Source organism: Leguminivora glycinivorella, chromosome 14 (assembly GCF_023078275.1).
Source record: "Leguminivora glycinivorella isolate SPB_JAAS2020 chromosome 14, LegGlyc_1.1, whole genome shotgun sequence".
NCBI classification, from domain to species: domain Eukaryota; kingdom Metazoa; phylum Arthropoda; class Insecta; order Lepidoptera; family Tortricidae; genus Leguminivora; species Leguminivora glycinivorella.
The window spans coordinates 18,264,266-18,284,182 of record NC_062984.1 but is presented as its reverse complement, the minus strand read 5'-3'; the positions used below and the strand labels follow the sequence as shown (position 1 = coordinate 18,284,182).

Below are 19,917 nucleotides of genomic sequence, written 5' to 3'. Positions count from 1 at the left end.
GATCAAGGTACTTATCTCTGTTCGTGGCGCTGGTAGAACTAAAAGTGACTGCTCGCCGACGAGCAGTCCCTTTTATAACCAGTCCAGGTAAACTTGCCAGACCGACCCGGTTTCTTTGTCTACCGACATTATTGCCATAAATTTAAATGTTTGAGAGAAACGTACCTTAAAATGTTACAATTATTAAACATTATAATGGCAAATCCAACAAAGTCATCACGCACTTTTAATCCCCGCAAGCTATAAATATTTATTTCTTAATTCAAATACTACAGAAAACAATAACTTGATGTGCTAAATTCGATACGAGTCTAGTAGCCTATACTAGGGGAAGTACCTATAAGTGATTTTCATCTTTTAACAATCAATCGACTATTGCCACTCTGGTTAATTTAACGTTCCAGCCAGACTACGTGCTTGTTTTTGTAGTTGTCATTATTTTATATTTCATTTTATTCTTCATTAAAATTTTGCATGATAATTTCGGGGAAGTACCTATCTCTACTGCTAGTACCTATATCAGGCAGTGGTGAGGGTGAGTGAGGTTAACAACATACCACCGTGTAAAATTAATGACCTTTTAATTGTTTATGAGACTTGTGTGGTAAGAATTGATAACATAACACCCTATTATTTTTGTAGTTGATGAGGTAGAATGGAAATTAAACACATTTTGAACATAACATTTGTTTACATTGTCCGAACTCCTATTGACCCGACCGCTCCGACTTCCGAATGATTTCGCTATGCATAATGATCACTTGCACGTCTCCAATAATGAGTACTGTTATGACTGTTTTAATTTTATACTTCTTGTCTCTAACATAAAGACCAAACTAGAATGAAGTATTGTTTTCAACAAAGTGAAAATTATCGGCAATGCCATGTGAATCAATGATAAGATTGGATAATAGATTCGTTATCATATAAACAGTGGACATGAGCTGTTATCATTTTTAACGAAGCATTTTGCAAATAAAACGTAATGTTTACTTCAATAATTGTGAATCCATAAACTACATAATGATTATTACATTATTATTTTGTGTTCTGTTAATCGTTCTTTTGTGGTCACTGTGTCAAGAAAAATATAAATATTGGGCGAAATTGGGTATAAAGTACGAAGAAGGCGTCCTTGTTTTTGGCAGCATTGGGTATGTCTACTCCAAGAAAATATGTTTTTCCGAATACGTCAAGGAGTTATATCAGAAGTATCCTAATGAAAAATTTGTCGGGTTTTACCTCAGTCCCGGGACTAATGCTCTGGTAGTGAGAGACCCCGAGCTTGTTAAACATGTTCTTGGGGCCGATTTTCAGTACTTTCACTCAAGGGCTTTATACGCCGAGAGTACGGAGATCGAGGTGTTGATGAAGAATCTGTTTTTGGCAGACGGCGACTTATGGAAGTTTCTGCGACAGAGATTGACGCCCGCTTTCACGCTGGATAAGCTAAAAGCGATGTTTCCTTTGATCGTGGAGAGAACTCAGTGCCTGCAATGAGCCGCAGTTAACTTTGCAGAACGCGACTTGGAAGTGGACGTTCATGGACTGATGGCGCGCTACAGTACTGACGTCATCGGCGTCTCCGGTTTTGGAGTCGACTGCGATCACCTCAAGGATCCATCTTCCCAGTACATACAGCTGGCTAAACGCATGCTGTCTTCAACTGCAAGAGATGGTCTGGTTGCGTTTATGAAATGGACGTCTCCAATGCTTTATAATAGCACGAATTATTGGCACATAGAAGTCGAAAGAGAAATTGTTTCTTTAGTGAAAAGCTGCATGCAAGAAAGATGTTACAAACCCTCAAGCAGGAGAGACTTTATAGATTTACTTCTGGAGTTAAAAGAAGATGTTATGGCAGAAGCCGCAGATGAGTTACTAAAAGAGGAAAATGTAAATGAGATAACAGAAAGGGTGGAGTTAAAAATGGATGAGCTACTGATGGTAGCGCAGGCGTTCATGTTCTTTGCAGCGGGATTTGAGACGACAGCGTCGGTGACAGGGTTCGTTTTGTACCAGCTTGCACTACACCCCGAAAAGCAGACCAGGTGTCAGCAAGAAATTGACGAAGTGCTGGCTCGACATCAAGGACAACTTAGCTACAAGGCTGTCAAAGAGATGAAATATCTGCAAATGTGCTTTAAGTATGTTTTGCCACTTAGTTTATTTTAGAATACATATACCTACCTACCTAAAGTTTTAACATGTTTTTTACGCATAAATACATACATAGGTACTCACGCCTATATTTCCAAAATGTTTAGGTAGAGCACAAATGGATGCTGATAAGCAACAATGTGTCAACCCACACGCCAACCATTTTGAGAAAATGGCGTCTAAAGATTTTTTCTCATTTTTTTGTGTTTCTCTTAAAAAAAAATATTTTTATATATATTGTTTTGTTTTTCAGCTATAATACGTTCAGTAGTAGTGATTATTGTAGCTTAATTTCAAAACAAACTTCAATTTGACGAAATAATGCCCTTTTCTTTTATTGCGAATTGTTCGACGACGTCAAACTTTTTCAAGACTGTGTTATGATACTTAACCCACTTTTGCTAATTGTTTAAAAATATCTATGAGTCTTAAATAAACATGTTAAAGCACATAAATTGTTGTTGTAAAATACTCTACCTGTGCATATTTTTAACTTTATAAGTGTTAAGTAACATATCAGTCATGGTCACTTATGTTATTAGGTATGTAGGAATCAATACATTATTTATTAATCAAACCTTTTAATGATTTTTCTACTCCCGAACTGTTATTCGTCATTTACAGGATTGTGCGTATCGAAAAAACTGAAAACGCATTGTTTGGTTCTGTAATCATGGCAACGCATTGCATTAACGATACTCGTGTGTGCGCGGGAAGGCTTTGGGCAGCTGAGCTGACAGTGCAAACCTTTGCAATACAGGAAACAGTGTGAATTTCGCGAGAATTATTAAAAAAACTATTAAAAACTAAATGCATGGTCGTTGTAAAAGTATTGTATGCAATGGTGTTTAACTGACTCCAAAATACTCGTGGAAAGTACGCCACTGATATTTCTTGACCTCCTTTAAACGCCTGTTGAATAAAATACTATAAATTAACTATTAGAGTAATGATCATTTCTAGACACATATTTAAATTATCTGTGCTTTTTCAACAAAAAATCGTTACAAAAACCAAATAATCATCTTTAAAAAAAATAAACTACTTATCTTAAATATACAACAAAATATTTTTTTACGCTAAGAAATAGACTAAGTCATTTAAATTATGAATAACTCATGACTTGTACAAGAACAAAACATAAAATATCTTTAACAAAATAATAAACTACCATTCAGTAAGTATTCAAAAATCAAACAATATTTTTATGCATACATTAACACGTCTTAATGTAATTAGTAATTATAAAAAAATAGTAGCTTATATTAGATTTTTATATAAAAACATACTTGTAAAAAATGTTTGCAAATTATAATAACGAATATGTATATTCATGACTTAAAATGTTCAATTTCGTACTGAATTTACCATTCATGTGCAAAAATATACTAATGGACTAAGTCATAACTTATTCAAACATAAATTAATATGAACAGTTATATTTTACAATATAGTGTCATGGTACTTACACCAAAAACGAACAATTTATGACCCGAATATAATTTAACAATAATGACTTATGTTTTATAACACGGGTCGTAGCATAAAACAACGAATAAAATATCATTTTACAATAATCATTCAAGTCTCATAGTGGGTAACTATGTCATTTTTTGCGTTTTGCAAGAATGAGTCAAGTGTAAAAAAATCGTTGAGTCAACCCTCTTAACACATTATTGTAATTTAAATATGTCTTCTGCCAATTACTATAATAAGTTAAGGTTCTTGACACATTAATGCAAAACAGGCAACACACGATAAAGGATTTGTGTTAACCTATTTTTTTACTTTTGGGATAGTGAAAATTTTCAAAATGAAAAGGTCATTTTTGCAAATAGAAGTTTAAAAATCCAGCTATAACATGGCATTAAAATCTCATGTTTTTAGTTTTTGTGGGTTGACACATTATTGCTTATCAGCATCCAAATGAAACTGCTCGTGTCAATGCATCTCTTATCAAGTTCGAAAAAATTGGGTTTCAAAATTTCTTAAAGGACTTTTCTTTTCAGAGAAAGTTTACGATTACTCCCACCCACCGGTTTTCTAATCCGAAAATGCGTGAAGCCATACAAGTTTCCGGGGACCGAGGTGAGTATTCACCCTGGTGTGTATGTGTTGATCTCCGTACAAGGGATGCACAACGATGAACTGTATTTTGAGGCGCCGCGGCAATTTCGTCCAGAGAGGTTTGATGAAGGATGCCACATACCGAATGTGTAGGTACATTCCCTACGGCGACGGGCCTCGAGTTTGTATAGGTATTCATACAAATATTATAAATATGTAGCTTAGTCAATTCGATTTTAGAATAAAGACTTGTAGTAGGCAAAAATCGAACTCCTGGTCATCCTTCTACTTACTGACGTTATTTATTATGGAATGCCCCTTCTACTTAGATTGTTTTTCTTTAAGTAGGTATGCAATTATTTTACCTAGGCAGTGAAAGATAAGTAAACTTTAAACAGAAGCATAAAAGAACATATCAGTTATGTTATATATCACCTTTGTAAATAAAATACAATCACATTCCTAAACTCATATGCCTGTATTTAAAAAGAACTATAGAATCATTTCATTTGCAGGACAGCAGTTGGGACAGATGCAGTATTTAGCTGGCCTGGCGGCATTGCTCAGCCGGTGCTCCGTAGCGCCCGGCCCAAACACCCGCACGCCGGTCATCGATCCATCATCTTTCATTGCCCAGAAATTCCAAGGCGGACTCCCACTAGTACTGACACTTCGGACAATAAACCTTAGACACGTGTCTTAATGGAGAGAAAAAGGAAGAAAGAAAGGAACATTTACCTGAACAATCGGGTCTAAAGGGGGTGAACAAGAAGTCCGGCGTAAATCGTATCAGTCAACTATTCAGAAGAAAAAGTAGTCTAGAAAAAATACCTACTACACTTGGCAGTAAAAAATCTTCATAAAATAGTACTTTTTAATAGGAAGGCACACCTATAACAAGATTTGTGTTTGAGCGGGAAAACTTGAATTGTGAATGCTTGAAACACGCAAATACTCAAAGTTAACCAAAAATATTTAATACCGAAAAGTTCTAGCACTTACACTGTATGAGAATTTATCTGTAATTTTCGGTTGTACTGGCGTTTTTTCTGCCAGAAAAGCAATGCTCTGACGTTCTGTATGATCTCTATATCAAAAATACGGTCATTTACATTTAGAAGCATAATTACCCCATTGTTCTGTCCTCTGCTTGTTTATTCGTATTATACTAACAGACGTCACGATATTGTAATAACATTTTTTAATTAAAATAATTTCAATTATAAGAAAAATATTTTATTTATCGAATGATAGCATATGGTAAACTAGTTTTATAAGCACTTCTATTATAAATATTGTGTATGTGAACACGAACTATGCAGTCGTAATTTGGTGTTCAAGAATATTTCATCGATTAAATCATCGATAAAGGCATCTAAGCTTAACACCCTATTTTCTGTAAAAAAAAAACTGTAATACTGGGTTAATAATGACACTGGTGATTTTAATAACTGAGTGACTTTCTACCCTAGCACAAAAACACTTGCCTCGGGTTCTGAGAGTGGAGTTTTTGAAAAGTCAGAGCTTTTTGTAAAAAAAAAAAAAATCGCATAGGTAGTTCTGATTTTTTTCTCGAGGGACCATTTGTTTGAATTTCAGGCCCCGTATCCGAATGGCGTTTCTATTCTACGACGCGAAACGAAAACGAAACGCCGCGAAAGGTAGTCTGGCTCTGTCGCGCCAATAATCAAGAGCGATAGAGATATATTACGAGCGTTTCGTTTCGTGAGCGTTTCGTGAGAGTTTGTGCATTCGGCTACGCCCGCAGATTTTTAACTTTCTGATCATAAGAAAGTTTCAAACAAAACTCTAAAATGCACTTTAAATAATAATAACAAAATTCTACATACGTACCGACTAAGAATAAAGGCCCATTTAGACGGTTCGAGAACTCGCATACGAGTTTTATTACATTGCGGTATTTGATGGCTGTGCAAAATTGTATGTAACCTTAACAGCCCGCAATGTAACTAAAATCGCATGCGAGTTGGCACGCCGTCTAAACCAAGCCTTAGTGGAGGCCTTAAATAAATAATTATAAGGCTTGCGATTTATGATCTTTAGACAGGCAATTTAATAAGACCATCGTAACAGATAATTTAATTACAGTTGCATAATGGATGTTGCATTAGCCGTCCTTAGAATCAGAAAAATCCAAGCAGCCTTGAAGGTTCTGACCATCCTGGGACTCACCGCCATACATTGGCCTCAACAAAAAATATTAGGTGAGTATTTTTTCTTTCTACTTTTGCATTATATCAATATTTTTACAGCTTTTTTTTATGAGGCTGTACGTCTTTTTTATTAATTTTATTTAAGAATGTTTAAAACGCTGAACAACGCTCTTGGGCGTACATAAGATCAAAGAGGAAATGTTGGTAGTCACGCTCCTCAAAATTTAGGTAGGTACATCAAACATTTTGGTGGCCCCTTTTTGAATGCATTATTAAGGATGAACCCCGCCTAAAGAAATCTCTTGTGCATGTCACGCGTCATTTTTGTACCTACACAAGCCTTATTATAGTCAATTATAATAGTACATTACGATACAAGTGCGTAAAAAAGGAAGTTCGAAACGAGTGGCGATAAATTAAAACACGACCGAAGGAAGTGTTTCAAATCGACACGAGTTACGAATTTCCTTTTCGCACGAGTATCGCACGACGTTTTTCAGTACAGATGGCCATCCGAAGTTCTCGACCTGGCATATAATGAACCACTTCTCGCACTAGTGCGTAAAAAAAACACCATCTGTACTGAAAATACTTTTTTGCATAAGATAATAGTTTTTTACTTGCACCTTCAGGTGCCGGTCGCTACAGTTTCATTATAGTGGGCGGTGGCACAGCCGGTTGCGTGCTTGCTAATCGGCTGACGGAGCGATACCGTTTCAAAGTGCTTCTCATAGAAGCTGGAGACGATCCGCCTTTGGAGTCCATGGTAAAGTAACACAAACATAAATTAATCCTAATAAATATCATTAATAAATACGACTTTTAATTTTCTAAAACTTATTTAGGTAATTAATCACATATGAAGTTACATACAAAAATAAATCCACAGCGCAGGCTTCGTCATAGTATACAAATGTCAAGTGGGTCATTAATACAATATAATAAAAATAAATAAATAAATAATACAAAACACAACCAAACCTTAAAAAGCCCCCCCTGGATCGTAGCTGGCTCAAAAGTCCCCATTATTCCCGCTGCGTTTCCCTCGCAGCCCCCAAAATAATTGAGTAAATTAATTGAGTTTCAAGATATAAGTTGTGTTGTGCAAGAACAAAGGATAGTAAAGAACTTACTTTGATTATCAATACAATCATGAACTATTTATTGACTTAACTGTGCACGGTAAAATAAAAAAGACCGTTCAAACTTTGCATAGTGACTTTTGAGGGCATAATGAACTAAATTTACTATGGGACTAATAACATACTTTTCAACGCATGATACATACAGGTCAGCTCATTTCTATGGAACAGCCAATTTTTTTTTCGTGATTTCAGCAACGGTCTCATAATAAAAGTTGTTCATTATGACCTCAAAAGTCACTATGCAAACGTTGAACGGTCGTCTTTGTTTCATTCTGTATATAAAAAAACCGGCCAAGAGCGTGTCGGGCCACGCTCAGTGTAGGGTTCCGTAGTTTTCCGTATTTTTCTCAAAAACTACTGAACCTATCAAGTTCAAAACAATTTTCCTAGAAAGTCTTTGTAAAGTTCTACTTTTGTGATTTTTTTCATTTTTTTTAAACATATGGTTCAAAAGCTAGAGGGGGGGGGACGCACTTTTTTTTCCTTTAGGAGCGATTATTTCCGAAAATATTAATATTATCAAAAAACGATCTTAGTAAACCCTTATTCATTTTTAAATACCTATCCAACAATATATCACACGTTGGGGTTGGAATGAAAAAAAATATCAGCCCCCACTTTACATGTAGGGGGGGGTACCCTAATAAAACATTTTTTCCATTTTTTATTTTTGCACTTTGTTGGCGTGATTGATATACATATTGGTACCAAATTTCAGCTTACTAGTGCTAACGGTTACTGAGATTATCCGCGGACGGACGGACGGACAGACAGACATGGCGAAACTATAAGGGTTCCTAGTTGACTACGGAACCCTAAAAATAGACTCGGCTGCACATGTACATTTACTATCAGATATATCGGGGCGCCGTAGGTGCTCATAAATATTTGGATGCAATTGTATTGTGTAGTCGCTAGAGTGCTTGCTCTTGAGCACCAGGCGCTATTATTTATGCCTGATGGTGACTACAAAAATAATTTGTCATAGGAAATGTATTCATTTTATATACATAATGTATTATTTTGTTTACAGTTTCCAGGGTTAGTTGGTTACCTGCCTAAAACATCATTAGACTGGAACTACACGGAGCAATATGACAAACATAGAGATGATTACCAAAACAACATTGAATTACCATTAACGCAAGGCAAAATGCTGGGCGGATCCAGTAGCAATAACTTCATGATCTACTCAAGAGGACATCCCCACGACTATAACTCTTGGGCAAAAATAGTCGGGGACCAGTCCTGGAACTACGATAATGTATTACCATACTTTAAGAAGAGTGAGCGTTTAGATGATCCCGAAATCCTCTATTCAAAATACGCTAATTTTCACGGCACTTCGGGTTACATGCATATCATGAAAGAACCTCATCTTGAAACTAAACCTTATCTCAATATGTTTAAGGAGCTAAGACACAAAATTCGTATAGATTTTAACGGAGATGAATACTTAGGATATGGTGAGCCTACTTTTACTATAAGTCAAGGAGTAAGGCAGAGTACAGCGTTTAGCTTCTTGAGACCAGTGAAATACCGACATAATCTTCATGTTCTTAAAAATACCCTTGTTACAAGAATTTTATTCGACGACTTTAAGACTGCTATAGGAGTAGAAGCTTTAACTGAAGATCGAAAATTAATAAAAATAATGGCTGAAGAGGAAGTTATAGTAACAGCCGGCGCATTTAACTCCGCTAAATTACTAATGCTTTCTGGAATTGGACGTAAAATAGATTTACAATCATTAGGAATACAATTAGTTTCCGATCTGCCAGTTGGCCAGAATTTAAAAGATCACCCGGCAGCTTTAGTTGCGTATAAAATGAAAAGGTCAAATGATCCACCGAAACCTCCGAACTATGCAGAATTTCCAATGCCTTGTATAACCGGTTACATAGCATTAAATAAAACTCATACGTATCCAGATTCAGAAACTATATGTTATATTCTTCCCAGCGATTCGAAAACGGCATTGTCAGTGTGCTCCTTTAATTTGGGTCTTAATTATAATACATGTCAAGCTATTTATCTAGCTGGAAAAGGTAGGGAGGTACTCTTTTGTTTACAAGCTCTGTTACATCCCAAATCCAGCGGCATAGTTCAACTAGCTAGTGCAAATTCTGAGGAAGAACCACTGGTCTACCTAAATGCTTACTCAGAGGAGGAAGATTTAGAAGCAATGGTAAATGCCTGTGAAGAGTTAGATAAAATTAGAAGTACAAGTTACTTTAATAACGTTCAAGGAGAAGCTATAAATTTGAGATTGCCTAAATGTGAAGGGTTGCTGTATGGAACAAAGGAATATTGGAGGTGCCATGTTTTGAGTACGAGGATGACGCTGTGGCACTACACTGGAGCTTGTAGTATGGGTCGGGTGGTCGACTCAAGGTTGCGTGTGTTCGGTGTTCGAGGCCTTCGAGTCAGTGACAGCTGTGCTATCCCACACATCCCGCGTGCGCATATAGGAGCGGCCGTCATCATGGTCGCTGAAAAAGGAGCTGATATGATTAAAGCTGACCATGGCGGTTAACATTTTATTAGTGAGAGATTTGAATGATTTATTTATTAGTGATTATTATTAGTTATTTTCATTAGACTTATATTGACAGGGATATAGACCGTGATTACCTGAATATATCGCGCGTTGCCATCCACGCAACTTTGACATCCACCCGCCTTCGTCAGTTTTCCGTGATCATGATGTATGCAACTGCGTCGAAATATCGGGAGCTCGACAAAAATCAAAAAGGTCACGGTCTATATCCCGGTCAATATAAGACTAATTTTATTATTTTACTATTTAGTTCTACGGAATCGTATGGACGATGTTTAGTTATCTAGTATTAATTATTAACAACATTTTAAATGCAAATGAATTATTTATCTTTGAGTGTATGATTTTATTTACGTTCCTTATACCCTGTCGTACATGGTCCCACACTGTGCAGTTCAAGAGGAATTTCCTGCTTAATAAAACGGTATCCAATTCTATTTAATAATCTTGATATTCAATACAATTACCAGACCAGATACTCAGTATGAGTATTCTATTGCCCACACAAATAACCATTTCCTTATATGCTTTTGATCAAAAACCTAGTCTCCGTGTTCAAATCAGCCCCTCTCTTAAGCTTCATCTACAACATAACGTATTGTCCATATTGGTTATTTTTAGTGAATTTTAGATCAGTTCGATTCAAAATCAAGAACGCTTTTTATATCAAGAGGACAAAAAAGTGTCTTACAATTTATATACATTTTGTTACTTTCCTATTTTGTTTATTTATTTTATTTATTATTTATTTATTATTGTTCGGAGAACCAACAGCTATTAATACAGAAAGGTTAACTTAATTAGGTTACAAAAAGCCAATTACAGGTTCCCACCAATAGTAATTGTTACCACATAAAAACTGTAATATGAAATATGGTAACACAATAGGAAAAATCGTATGGGACACTTTATTACCTATTAGAATTGAATAAAACACTAATTTTTAATAGAAATAACATAAAAATTATCAAAAGGATGACGCGCTATGCGCGATTTCTGAAGAAAACGCCTGTATCTATGGCATTCAAAGCTTAAAGACCTTTTCACCACACCAACTGGTAATGGCTTACTTTATATTCGACAACAGATAGCAAAATTGCCTTTATTCACAAGAGTGCAAAGTAATTTCATACAAATATTAACTTGATGTCTTAAACGGGCTAGCGGAATTTATCTATGAACGATGATTTTGAATCATAAATATTGAATAAATTAATCTATTTGATTTAGTTTGATGTTTTACAGTCAGTATTTTGTTCGTGTTGGTGCGGTAAAAAAATGTGTTTCAGTGGCAAAGTTTGTTTAACCTTCGTGCCTTGAAACCCTCGCAGCGCTCAAGATTCCACTTTTTTTTTAATATTGGAAACTTTCGCTGCTCGGGTGTCAATATTGGCACGTGCGGTTAAACAACTTTGCCCCCTTGTAAAACAAATGACTATTCATTAATTAAAAGCCACAAAATACTTATAAAAAGCTCTTTCATTTGATATGTAACACAATATAGTTCTAGAAACTTTGATTTTTAATTTTCACTTTTACCCCCCAAAAGTGGCCCCTATAATTAAATTTTCTTAATTTAATTTACATGTCCGTCTTTGGGTCACAGGTTTACATATGTGTGCCAAATTTCAAGTTAATCGGTTTAGGAGTTTCGGAGAAAATTGGCTGTGACAGACGGACAGACAGACGCACGAAGTGATCCTGTAAGGGTTCCGTTTTTCGTTTTTGAGGTACGGAACCCTAAAAACAACCATCTTCGTTTAGTTTTACAATAGCAACAGGTGTTATTGTATTGACTACTTACTATGCCTTAAACAATATGAAAACATTTATTGTTGCAGTATTACATGAATTAAACGCTGATTGTGTCTCATCCATTTGGTATGGTTTTGATATTATTTTTTAATAGATCATGAATATACACAGAAAAGATATTTCCAAAATTGCGAACGGTTCTTGGTTTAATTCCAAGCTCAATTTCTACAGTATTTGATGACTTGATGAGATGACAAAAAACATCATTGTGTAACTTAAATATCCCATCAAAAACATAAATGTGAAATGAGAGCCAAGTTCAATAATATGATATAATATATGCCTTGGTTGTTCTCTTCAAAAAAAATTTGGCTGTTTCATAGAACTTGCGGTCGTGTCACCAATAGGCATAAATCACACAGATAAACGCAAGCAACATGCCTTCTGGACATTTTTTTTTTTTTAATACTACGTCGGTGGCAAACAAGTATACGGCCCGCCTGATGTAAAGCGGTCACCGTAACCTATGGACGCCTGCAACTCAAACAGTGTTACATGCGCGTTGCCACCCTATTAGAAACTTGTACATTCCCTTTTGCTGCGTTAAGTACACAGCAAAAAGGAGTGTACAAGCTCTAAGGAGGGTTCGGGTTGCCGACGACTCAAAGGACAATAAACGGAACAAGTTAGTTCCGTAAGTCCTCCCGTCATCAGCACACCGCACCCTCGTTGAGCTCTGGCAGCCTTACTCACCGACAGGAACACAACACTATGAGTAGGGTCTAGTGCTATTTGGCTGCGGTCTTCTGTAAGGCGGAGGTACTACCCCAGTTGGGCTCTGCTCTAGATTCGAGCGAGACGATATCCGCTGTGGTGTGCCCTACCACACAAAGCGGAATATCATTCGCTATGCCCTACCTCCTATAAATATATATCGCGATTGCAGTTTAGGTTTACATAATAATCATTCTGTGTATTACTTTGTATAAAGTAAATGACTACCAAACGTTACGAACGAAGTGTTAAAATTGTATTTTTCTACTCGTTGACTTTAATCTGTCAATTAGGACACCACAGACTAAACTATAAGTGCTGACTTTTCAGTGTTAGATAGTCTTTGACATTTAGTCAACTATAATATTTCATTACAATTCACTTTTAGTTAACTGTAATAATTTCAAAAATAGAACTCCATGCAAGTTCTTTATTAATTTGCGATAACTGGCAAATTTTTCTGCATCTCAAACACATTTTTTTTATCTATCGCGTTATCGACCAATCAGAGACGGTTATTGCAAACAATTGGTTGCCAGCCTGCCAGGTAATTCGATGTTGATACAACGGTGAACGACGCTATTAACATTAATTTTAACTTGAATGATGATATTTTTCGTCCATTGATGATGAAGATGATGACTCATAGAAAAAGTATTGTATACAATAGTGATATAATTAAGCTTTTCACTCTCGTACCGTACTTTTAGGCCACTCAGCAAGCTTCGTGGCCTAAACATGGTACTCAACTGAAAAGCTTTGTATTATATCACGATTGTATAAAATACTATTTTGACGTGACAACGTCTAATAACTCGTCACTACGGGCTGCATGCACGAAAAAGTTGACGTCATTGTCCCGTTCCGCAAGCGAGAGCGCGGCACGGTTGACGTTGTCAGGTTGTCACGTCAAACTACCGTCCGTAAACCGACTTTACAGACAACCGATTTTTTTTTACTTTAATGTAAATCATTCTCATTCCAAAAAGAGATACACATCAACAACATCACAAAGTATTTTTTCACCTCCAATAATTATAAGCTGCTTACATTGTTTGGTGCTCACGGTTAAAATCGTATCAAAATCTGATAAAACCACATCAAATTGTTAAAACACAATTGGCATCTAAATTACATCATTAATAAGGTATTTATGGACAAATAAAAGGTAAATGTAAGGTAATAAAGTTATCATTCTACTTGCACCTTTTAAGTATACATACGAGTTTGTGTTTGAAATTGCGAGGTAATTTTTCAGTCATTTGTATTATTCAGTGAACATACTTATGTTTGACTCGGTCCAGAGACGCGCTATGCGAATTGTCGACGATCCCAAACTTACAGGCGGTATTGAACCTTTAAGTCTAAGGAGAAACTTCGCCTCCTTATGTGTGTTCTATCGCCTGTACAATGGGTTGTGTTATGAGGATCTACTGTTTGACATGATGACAACGTCCACTTTTCATCATCGCATCGCTCGCCATTAACAGGACGCTCATCCACACGCCTTGCAACCTAAATGGTTGCGTACCGTGAGGTTTCAGAGGAATTTCCTCCCACGGACGCTCCGGCTGTGGAATGAGCTCCCTGCCGAGGTATTTCCGATGAACTTACAGTATGGGGTTCTTCAAAAAGGAGTGTACAAGTTTCTAATGGGTGGGCAACGCGCATGTGACACCCCTTGAGTTGCATGCGTGACCGCGTACGGTGACCGCTTTCCATCAGGCGGAACATATACCTGTTTGTCACCGACGTGGTATAAAAAATCTGTTTTTGCCCTGTTAACTATTATTTGAACTTCACACGCTATGAGACCCTTTAATTTAAGTCCCTACTCTTTTTTATTTCAAAGCAAAATAATTGAACAATCTTCATTCACGTTAAAGTAGCTTAGGTAAATAAGATTCTATGAAAAATAAGTTAAAACTTAGCTCTAAAGAGTAATTTTGAATTTATTGCTAAAAAACGGCTTTGCTCGTAACTATAGCTACTAGAATAATAATATATGTTCCTATCTTCTAGGTAATTGTAGTAACAAATTGAGGTATCAGTTACAACAATATGGATGGTTCGGCAGCCCAACTGGCAGTAGCGAAGATAAAAAGAATTCAAGCCGCTTTCCAAGTGCTGCTTGTCTTGCATCTAACTGCCATACATTTTCCCGATCAAGCTACTGTGTCAGGTAAGATTTTTACTCACAGCTTTGCACCATTACGTTGAGAAATAACTACGTACCAATATTCTGTTAAGATAGAAACTTATTTTCTTAATGCAGGCTTGATTCACACACACAGAAAATAGTGTGATACTTTTATAAAACCATTTTCAAAATTCTGACTTTTGTATTTTGCAAGAAAACACGTAAATACATAATAGGTCTTATAACTAGGGGAGTGTCAGTGTATTCGAACGAAAGGCATGCAAAAGATACTTAAACAGATTAATAGACCCAGAGCCCAGGCCCGCCAGACCTTCCTCAAATTCTCAAGGATGAAACTTTGGGACAATGTAGAGTTCATATCGGCGGTTAATGTGTGCATATTTTCTAGTTCGGCCCATCGGCCAATTTTTTGCTATCAAGTGATGAAGGTGAAAAAAAAAGTGCTTACTTTCCTTAAATTCTCAAGGCTGATTTTTATATATGTGTTAGAGCACGTTGTTAGAAATTGGTTATCATCAATGCCAGACCGTTTCCGCCGGCCATAACTTTTACCAGACGCGACAAAGTTGGCAAAAAACGACTCTAACTTACCTCATTTTCTCAAGTCTGATTTTGATATATGATACGCAGGGACCTGTAACTAGACCGTTTGTAAGCAGCCAGACCAATCGGATGGACTCAACCATCCGCCAGACCGACTTAAAGTTTCGATATGAGCATTAGTAGAATTGAAATATTCCGGGTCTATAAAAGCTAAAAACTTGAATTTTCTACATTAAGCTACGTGTATATTGTATACTTGACGTAATAAGCGACTTTCAAAAATTTTACTTCTAAGGAAATAAAAAAATGAAAGTTTATATATAGTGCAAGATTAATTTTAAGCTATGAATTTTATTTACACTTCGTAAGTACATGTGTATTTTATTATAAATATAACTTTTACCAGACGCGTCAAAGTTGGCAAAAAACGACTCTAACTTACCTCATTTTCTCAAGCCTGATTTTGGTATATGATACGCAGGGACCTGTAACCAGACCGTTTGTAAGCAGCCAGACCAATCGGATGGACCCAACCATCCGCTAGACCAATAATGTCAAATCCCTCGCATACTACAAAAGTTATTTAAGCATTTATATAAGTTCAGTTAAAATGAGGTGGAAAGTATAAGTGTAGGTATATGTTGTGTACACACGTAAAGTATTCTAAACTTTAAGTTAAGTTAAACTAAGTTATATTTATAATAAAATACACATGTACTTACGCAGTGTAAATAAAATTCATAGCTTAAAATTAATCTTGCACCACATATAAACTTTCATTTTTTTATTTCCTTAGAAGTAAAATTTTTGAAAGTCGCTTATTACGTCAAGTATACAATATACACGTAGCTTAATGTAGAAAATTCAAGTTTTTAGCTTTTATAGACCCGGAATATTTCAATTCTACTAATGCTCATATCGAAACTTTAAGTCGGTCTGGCGGATGGTTGGGTCCATCCGATTGGTCTGGCTGCTTACAAACGGTCTAGTTACAGGTCCCTGCGTATCATATATCAAAATCAGGCTTCAGAAAATGAGGTAAGTTAGAGTCGTTTTTTGCCAACTTTGTCGCGTCTGGTAAAAGTTATGGCCGGCGGAAACGGTCTGGCATTGATGATAACCAATTTCTAACAACGTGCCTAACACATATATAAAAATCAGCCTTGAGAATTTAAGGAAAGTAAGCACTTTTTTTTTCACCTTCATCACTTGATAGCAAAAAATTGGCCGATGGGCCGAACTAGAAAATATGCACACATTAAACGCCGATGTGAACTCTACATTGTCCCAAAGTTTCATCCTTGAGAATTTGAGGAAGGTCTGGCGGGCCTGGGCTCTTGATCTATAAGGGCCGGTTGCATCAAACCGTCTGTCACCGTCAAAGCGTTCATTAAATTTTATTGTATGGGAAGTTCCATAGACGTCTGCTGCGTGACAATGATGTGTCTGTCAAATGTGGTTGATGCTACTGGCTCTTACCTTCGGAAATGACAAAAACAATAAATTTTTAAATCATGTCAAAAAATAGGGTAGGTCAACATGGTGATAAAGATAAGCAGGACGGAACGGTTATACATTCAATGACAAAAATAAAACATACACAAAAACAATATGTAAATCAACATTTGAATTGAACACATGTGAAAAAAAAAACTAAATAGGGAAGTCAAATTTAAAATCTAATAATTAGATTTTAAATTTGACTTCCCTATTTAGTTTTTTTTTTATTATTGTCTGTGGTCACAACATAAATGCAGCTACATCCATTTATTAATATTACATCATAAGATGAGTAATTTCATTTCAGTGTGTAAAGTTAAGAAAATCTGTTACTGAGTAGAAACAGTGCTCATTTAAAAACTTAGTCAGTTTTTTTTAAACAACTTTGTTATCCTGTCTATCGTTCGATTCATAAATTTCACATTCATAATCTAATTGATTATGTACAGCTTCATTTCTAATTTCAGATGAAGACAGCTTTACTTATATAATAGTTGGGGGAGGGACTGCAGGATGTGTGATTGCTAACCGACTGTCAGAGTACAGTCAATTCAACGTGTTGCTCATCGAGGCTGGTGGTGACCCACCTTTGGAGTCCATGGTAAAAATAGACATCAACAAAGTATTTAAAAAATTATACTTACAATATTATACGAGTCTTGAAATATTGTTACTGTTAAAAACTTCAAATTATTCCGTAAGATTAAATTAATTTTTTAAATATTTTTAGTTTCCAGGATTATCGGGTCTACTGCTGGATACACAAAGTGACTGGAATTACACAGAGCAGTATGACTGTAATCGAAAACAATATCAAAATGATTATGCTTTGCCACTGACTCAAGGAAAAATGCTGGGTGGCTCCAGCGCCAACAATTATATGTCCTATGTCAGAGGTCATCCTCACGACTACAATTCTTGGGCAAAGAAACTCAAAGATCCTTGCTGGCGTTACGAAAATGTACTATCATACTTCAAGAAAAGTGAAAATTTAAAAGATCCCGGAATACTTGCGTCTAAAACTGGAAAATTCCATGGAACTGCAGGATATCTACATATAGCTAGATCTATGTATCCTGAAACTGAAGATTATGCATGCATGTTCTCTGAGCTAGGACATAATATACGAATAGATATTAATGGAAATGAAACATTAGGATTTGGTGAATGCACATTTGCTATATACAAACAAACTCGAGAGAGTACAGCATATAGTTTTCTTAAACCAGTCAAACATCGAAAGAACTTACATGTCCTCAAAAATACATTTGTTACTAAAATACTGTTTGATGATTTTAAAAATGCCATAGGAGTGGAAGCGTTGACTCAGGACCGAAAGCTGATTAAAATATTAGCAGATAAAGAGGTAATAGTAACTGCTGGAGTATTCAATTCGCCCAAGCTGCTAATGCTGTCTGGTATCGGTCCTAAAGAGGACTTAAGACGTTTAGGGATCAGAGCTATTGCGGATTTGCCCGTTGGTCAAAACTTTAAGGAACAACCAGCTGGTATAGTTGCATACAAGTTTAAAAAACTGACCAAGCCGTTTGTAAAAAAACCTGATTGCGGGAAATATCCCTTTCCTGCTTTAGTTGGTTTCATAGCTCTTAACAAGACTCAAAGCTATCCAGATACTGAGTCAATATGTTTAATATTTTCTGGTGATTCAAGTAAGGCTTTAGAAACATGTTCCTTCAGCTTTGGATTAAGTTACCAAACATGCCAAGCTATATACGAAGCTAGTAAAGAGAGAGAAATATTATTATGTATTCAAATACTGTTGCACCCTAAATCAAGCGGCACAATTAGGCTAAAAAGTAGAAAGCCTGAGGATAGTCCGATAATCTCTTTAAAGAGTTACTCAGAAGAAGATGATTTGGAAATAATGGTAGATAGTTATAGAGAAGTGGATAGAATTAGAAATTCCTCTTACTATAAGAGTGTTGGCGGAGAACCACTTGATCTTAAGCTTCCTAAATGTGCAGGGTTGCAGTATGGGAGTAGAGAATACTGGCGTTGTCAGACGTTTGGGACTAGGTGGTCGGTTTGGCATTTCGTCGGCTCATGCGGCATGGGGCGAGTGGTGGACCCTAGGCTCCGTGTGTACGGTGTGGGACGATTGCGTGTGGCGGACAGCTCCTCTTTGCCCGACCTCCCAAGTTCGAATATTATGGCACCCGTCATCATGGTTGCTGAAAAAGCTGCTGACATGATTAAAGAGGATAATTACGTCAAACCTCCATTAAAAGAGCATACTCATACCTTAAAAGCCAGCAACCCACTTTTAAAGCCTCTTAAAGTGTCCAGTAGCGGCAGCAACAGCTTACTATTACTTGATCTATCTCATTTACCAAATATATATTATAAAAAAGATAATGCACAGTAAATAAAGATAATAATAAACTGTTTTTTATAATATGTTTATATGTTTTTATATTGTTTTGTAAGTGTTTTTTTTTTATTTTACTTTTATACTCATATTGTAAAAAACCTAGCATAAGAGAAAAGATAAATAAAGGAAATAATAACTGTTAATAATTAAGTATATTTTTTTTGTATTAAGTTTAAGTAACTACTTATTTATTGGGTACTTAAATACTAAGGATTAAAAATAAAATATAAACAACATAATTTGGCAATGATTTTCAAATGATATTTTTTACTTTATTTTTATTAATTATGAATGACTGAACTATTACTTAGGGACTTACTTTCTAATATAAAGTACCTAATAGGCTACTTGACCCTTTTTAAAAGTTTGTCTTATACAGGGTGTAAACCTAATACGGGCGAACCTCTTAACGGTGGTGAGTATTATACTTTTAAGTAAAAGTTATCTAATTCCATTTTTTATGTCCTATAATAGGACATAAAAAATGGAATTAGATAACTTTTACTTAAAATTGATTTTTTTTTTATCCATAGAATTTAATTCGGCCTGCAACGTAATGCAAACACACTCGCGTTTAACGCTCGTTGACAGTTGTCATTGATTGTCATCGCAATCACGTTTACAGTACATTGCTGCTGGGAAATTTTTCAAAAATTCATTATGGGGTAAAAATTAAGAGTAAGTCA

At 35.8% G+C, this 19,917-nt stretch overlaps 2 protein-coding genes across 7 annotated transcripts; both read left to right on the top strand.

Moving 5' to 3' along the window:
• Positions 1-983: 983 nt before the first annotated feature.
• On the top strand, positions 984-1,500 carry LOC125233631 (cytochrome P450 6d3-like). The gene has a single exon (XM_048139698.1). It carries the CDS (start codon positions 1,024-1,026, stop codon positions 1,498-1,500), a length of 477 nt encoding a protein of 158 aa, XP_047995655.1. The 5' UTR covers positions 984-1,023.
• Positions 1,501-1,551: 51 nt separating this feature from the next.
• On the top strand, positions 1,552-19,506 carry LOC125233630 (ecdysone oxidase-like). 6 transcript variants are annotated; one of them, XM_048139695.1, is made up of 4 exons: positions 4,190-4,248; positions 6,337-6,452; positions 7,034-7,167; positions 8,580-10,394. In XM_048139695.1, exons 2-4 carry the CDS (start codon positions 6,344-6,346, stop codon positions 10,080-10,082), a joined length of 1,746 nt encoding a protein of 581 aa, XP_047995652.1. In that variant the 5' UTR covers positions 4,190-4,248; positions 6,337-6,343; the 3' UTR covers positions 10,083-10,394. The 6 variants fall into 6 exon arrangements, with proteins under 6 accessions (XP_047995654.1, XP_047995653.1, XP_047995652.1 ...); XM_048139694.1 differs by lacking the exon at positions 4,190-4,248 and adding an exon at positions 5,568-5,781; XM_048139692.1 differs by lacking the exons at positions 4,190-4,248; positions 6,337-6,452; positions 7,034-7,167; positions 8,580-10,394 and adding exons at positions 13,843-13,881; positions 14,658-14,817; positions 17,307-17,440; positions 17,570-19,506.
• The last annotated feature ends 411 nt before the right edge of the window (positions 19,507-19,917 follow it).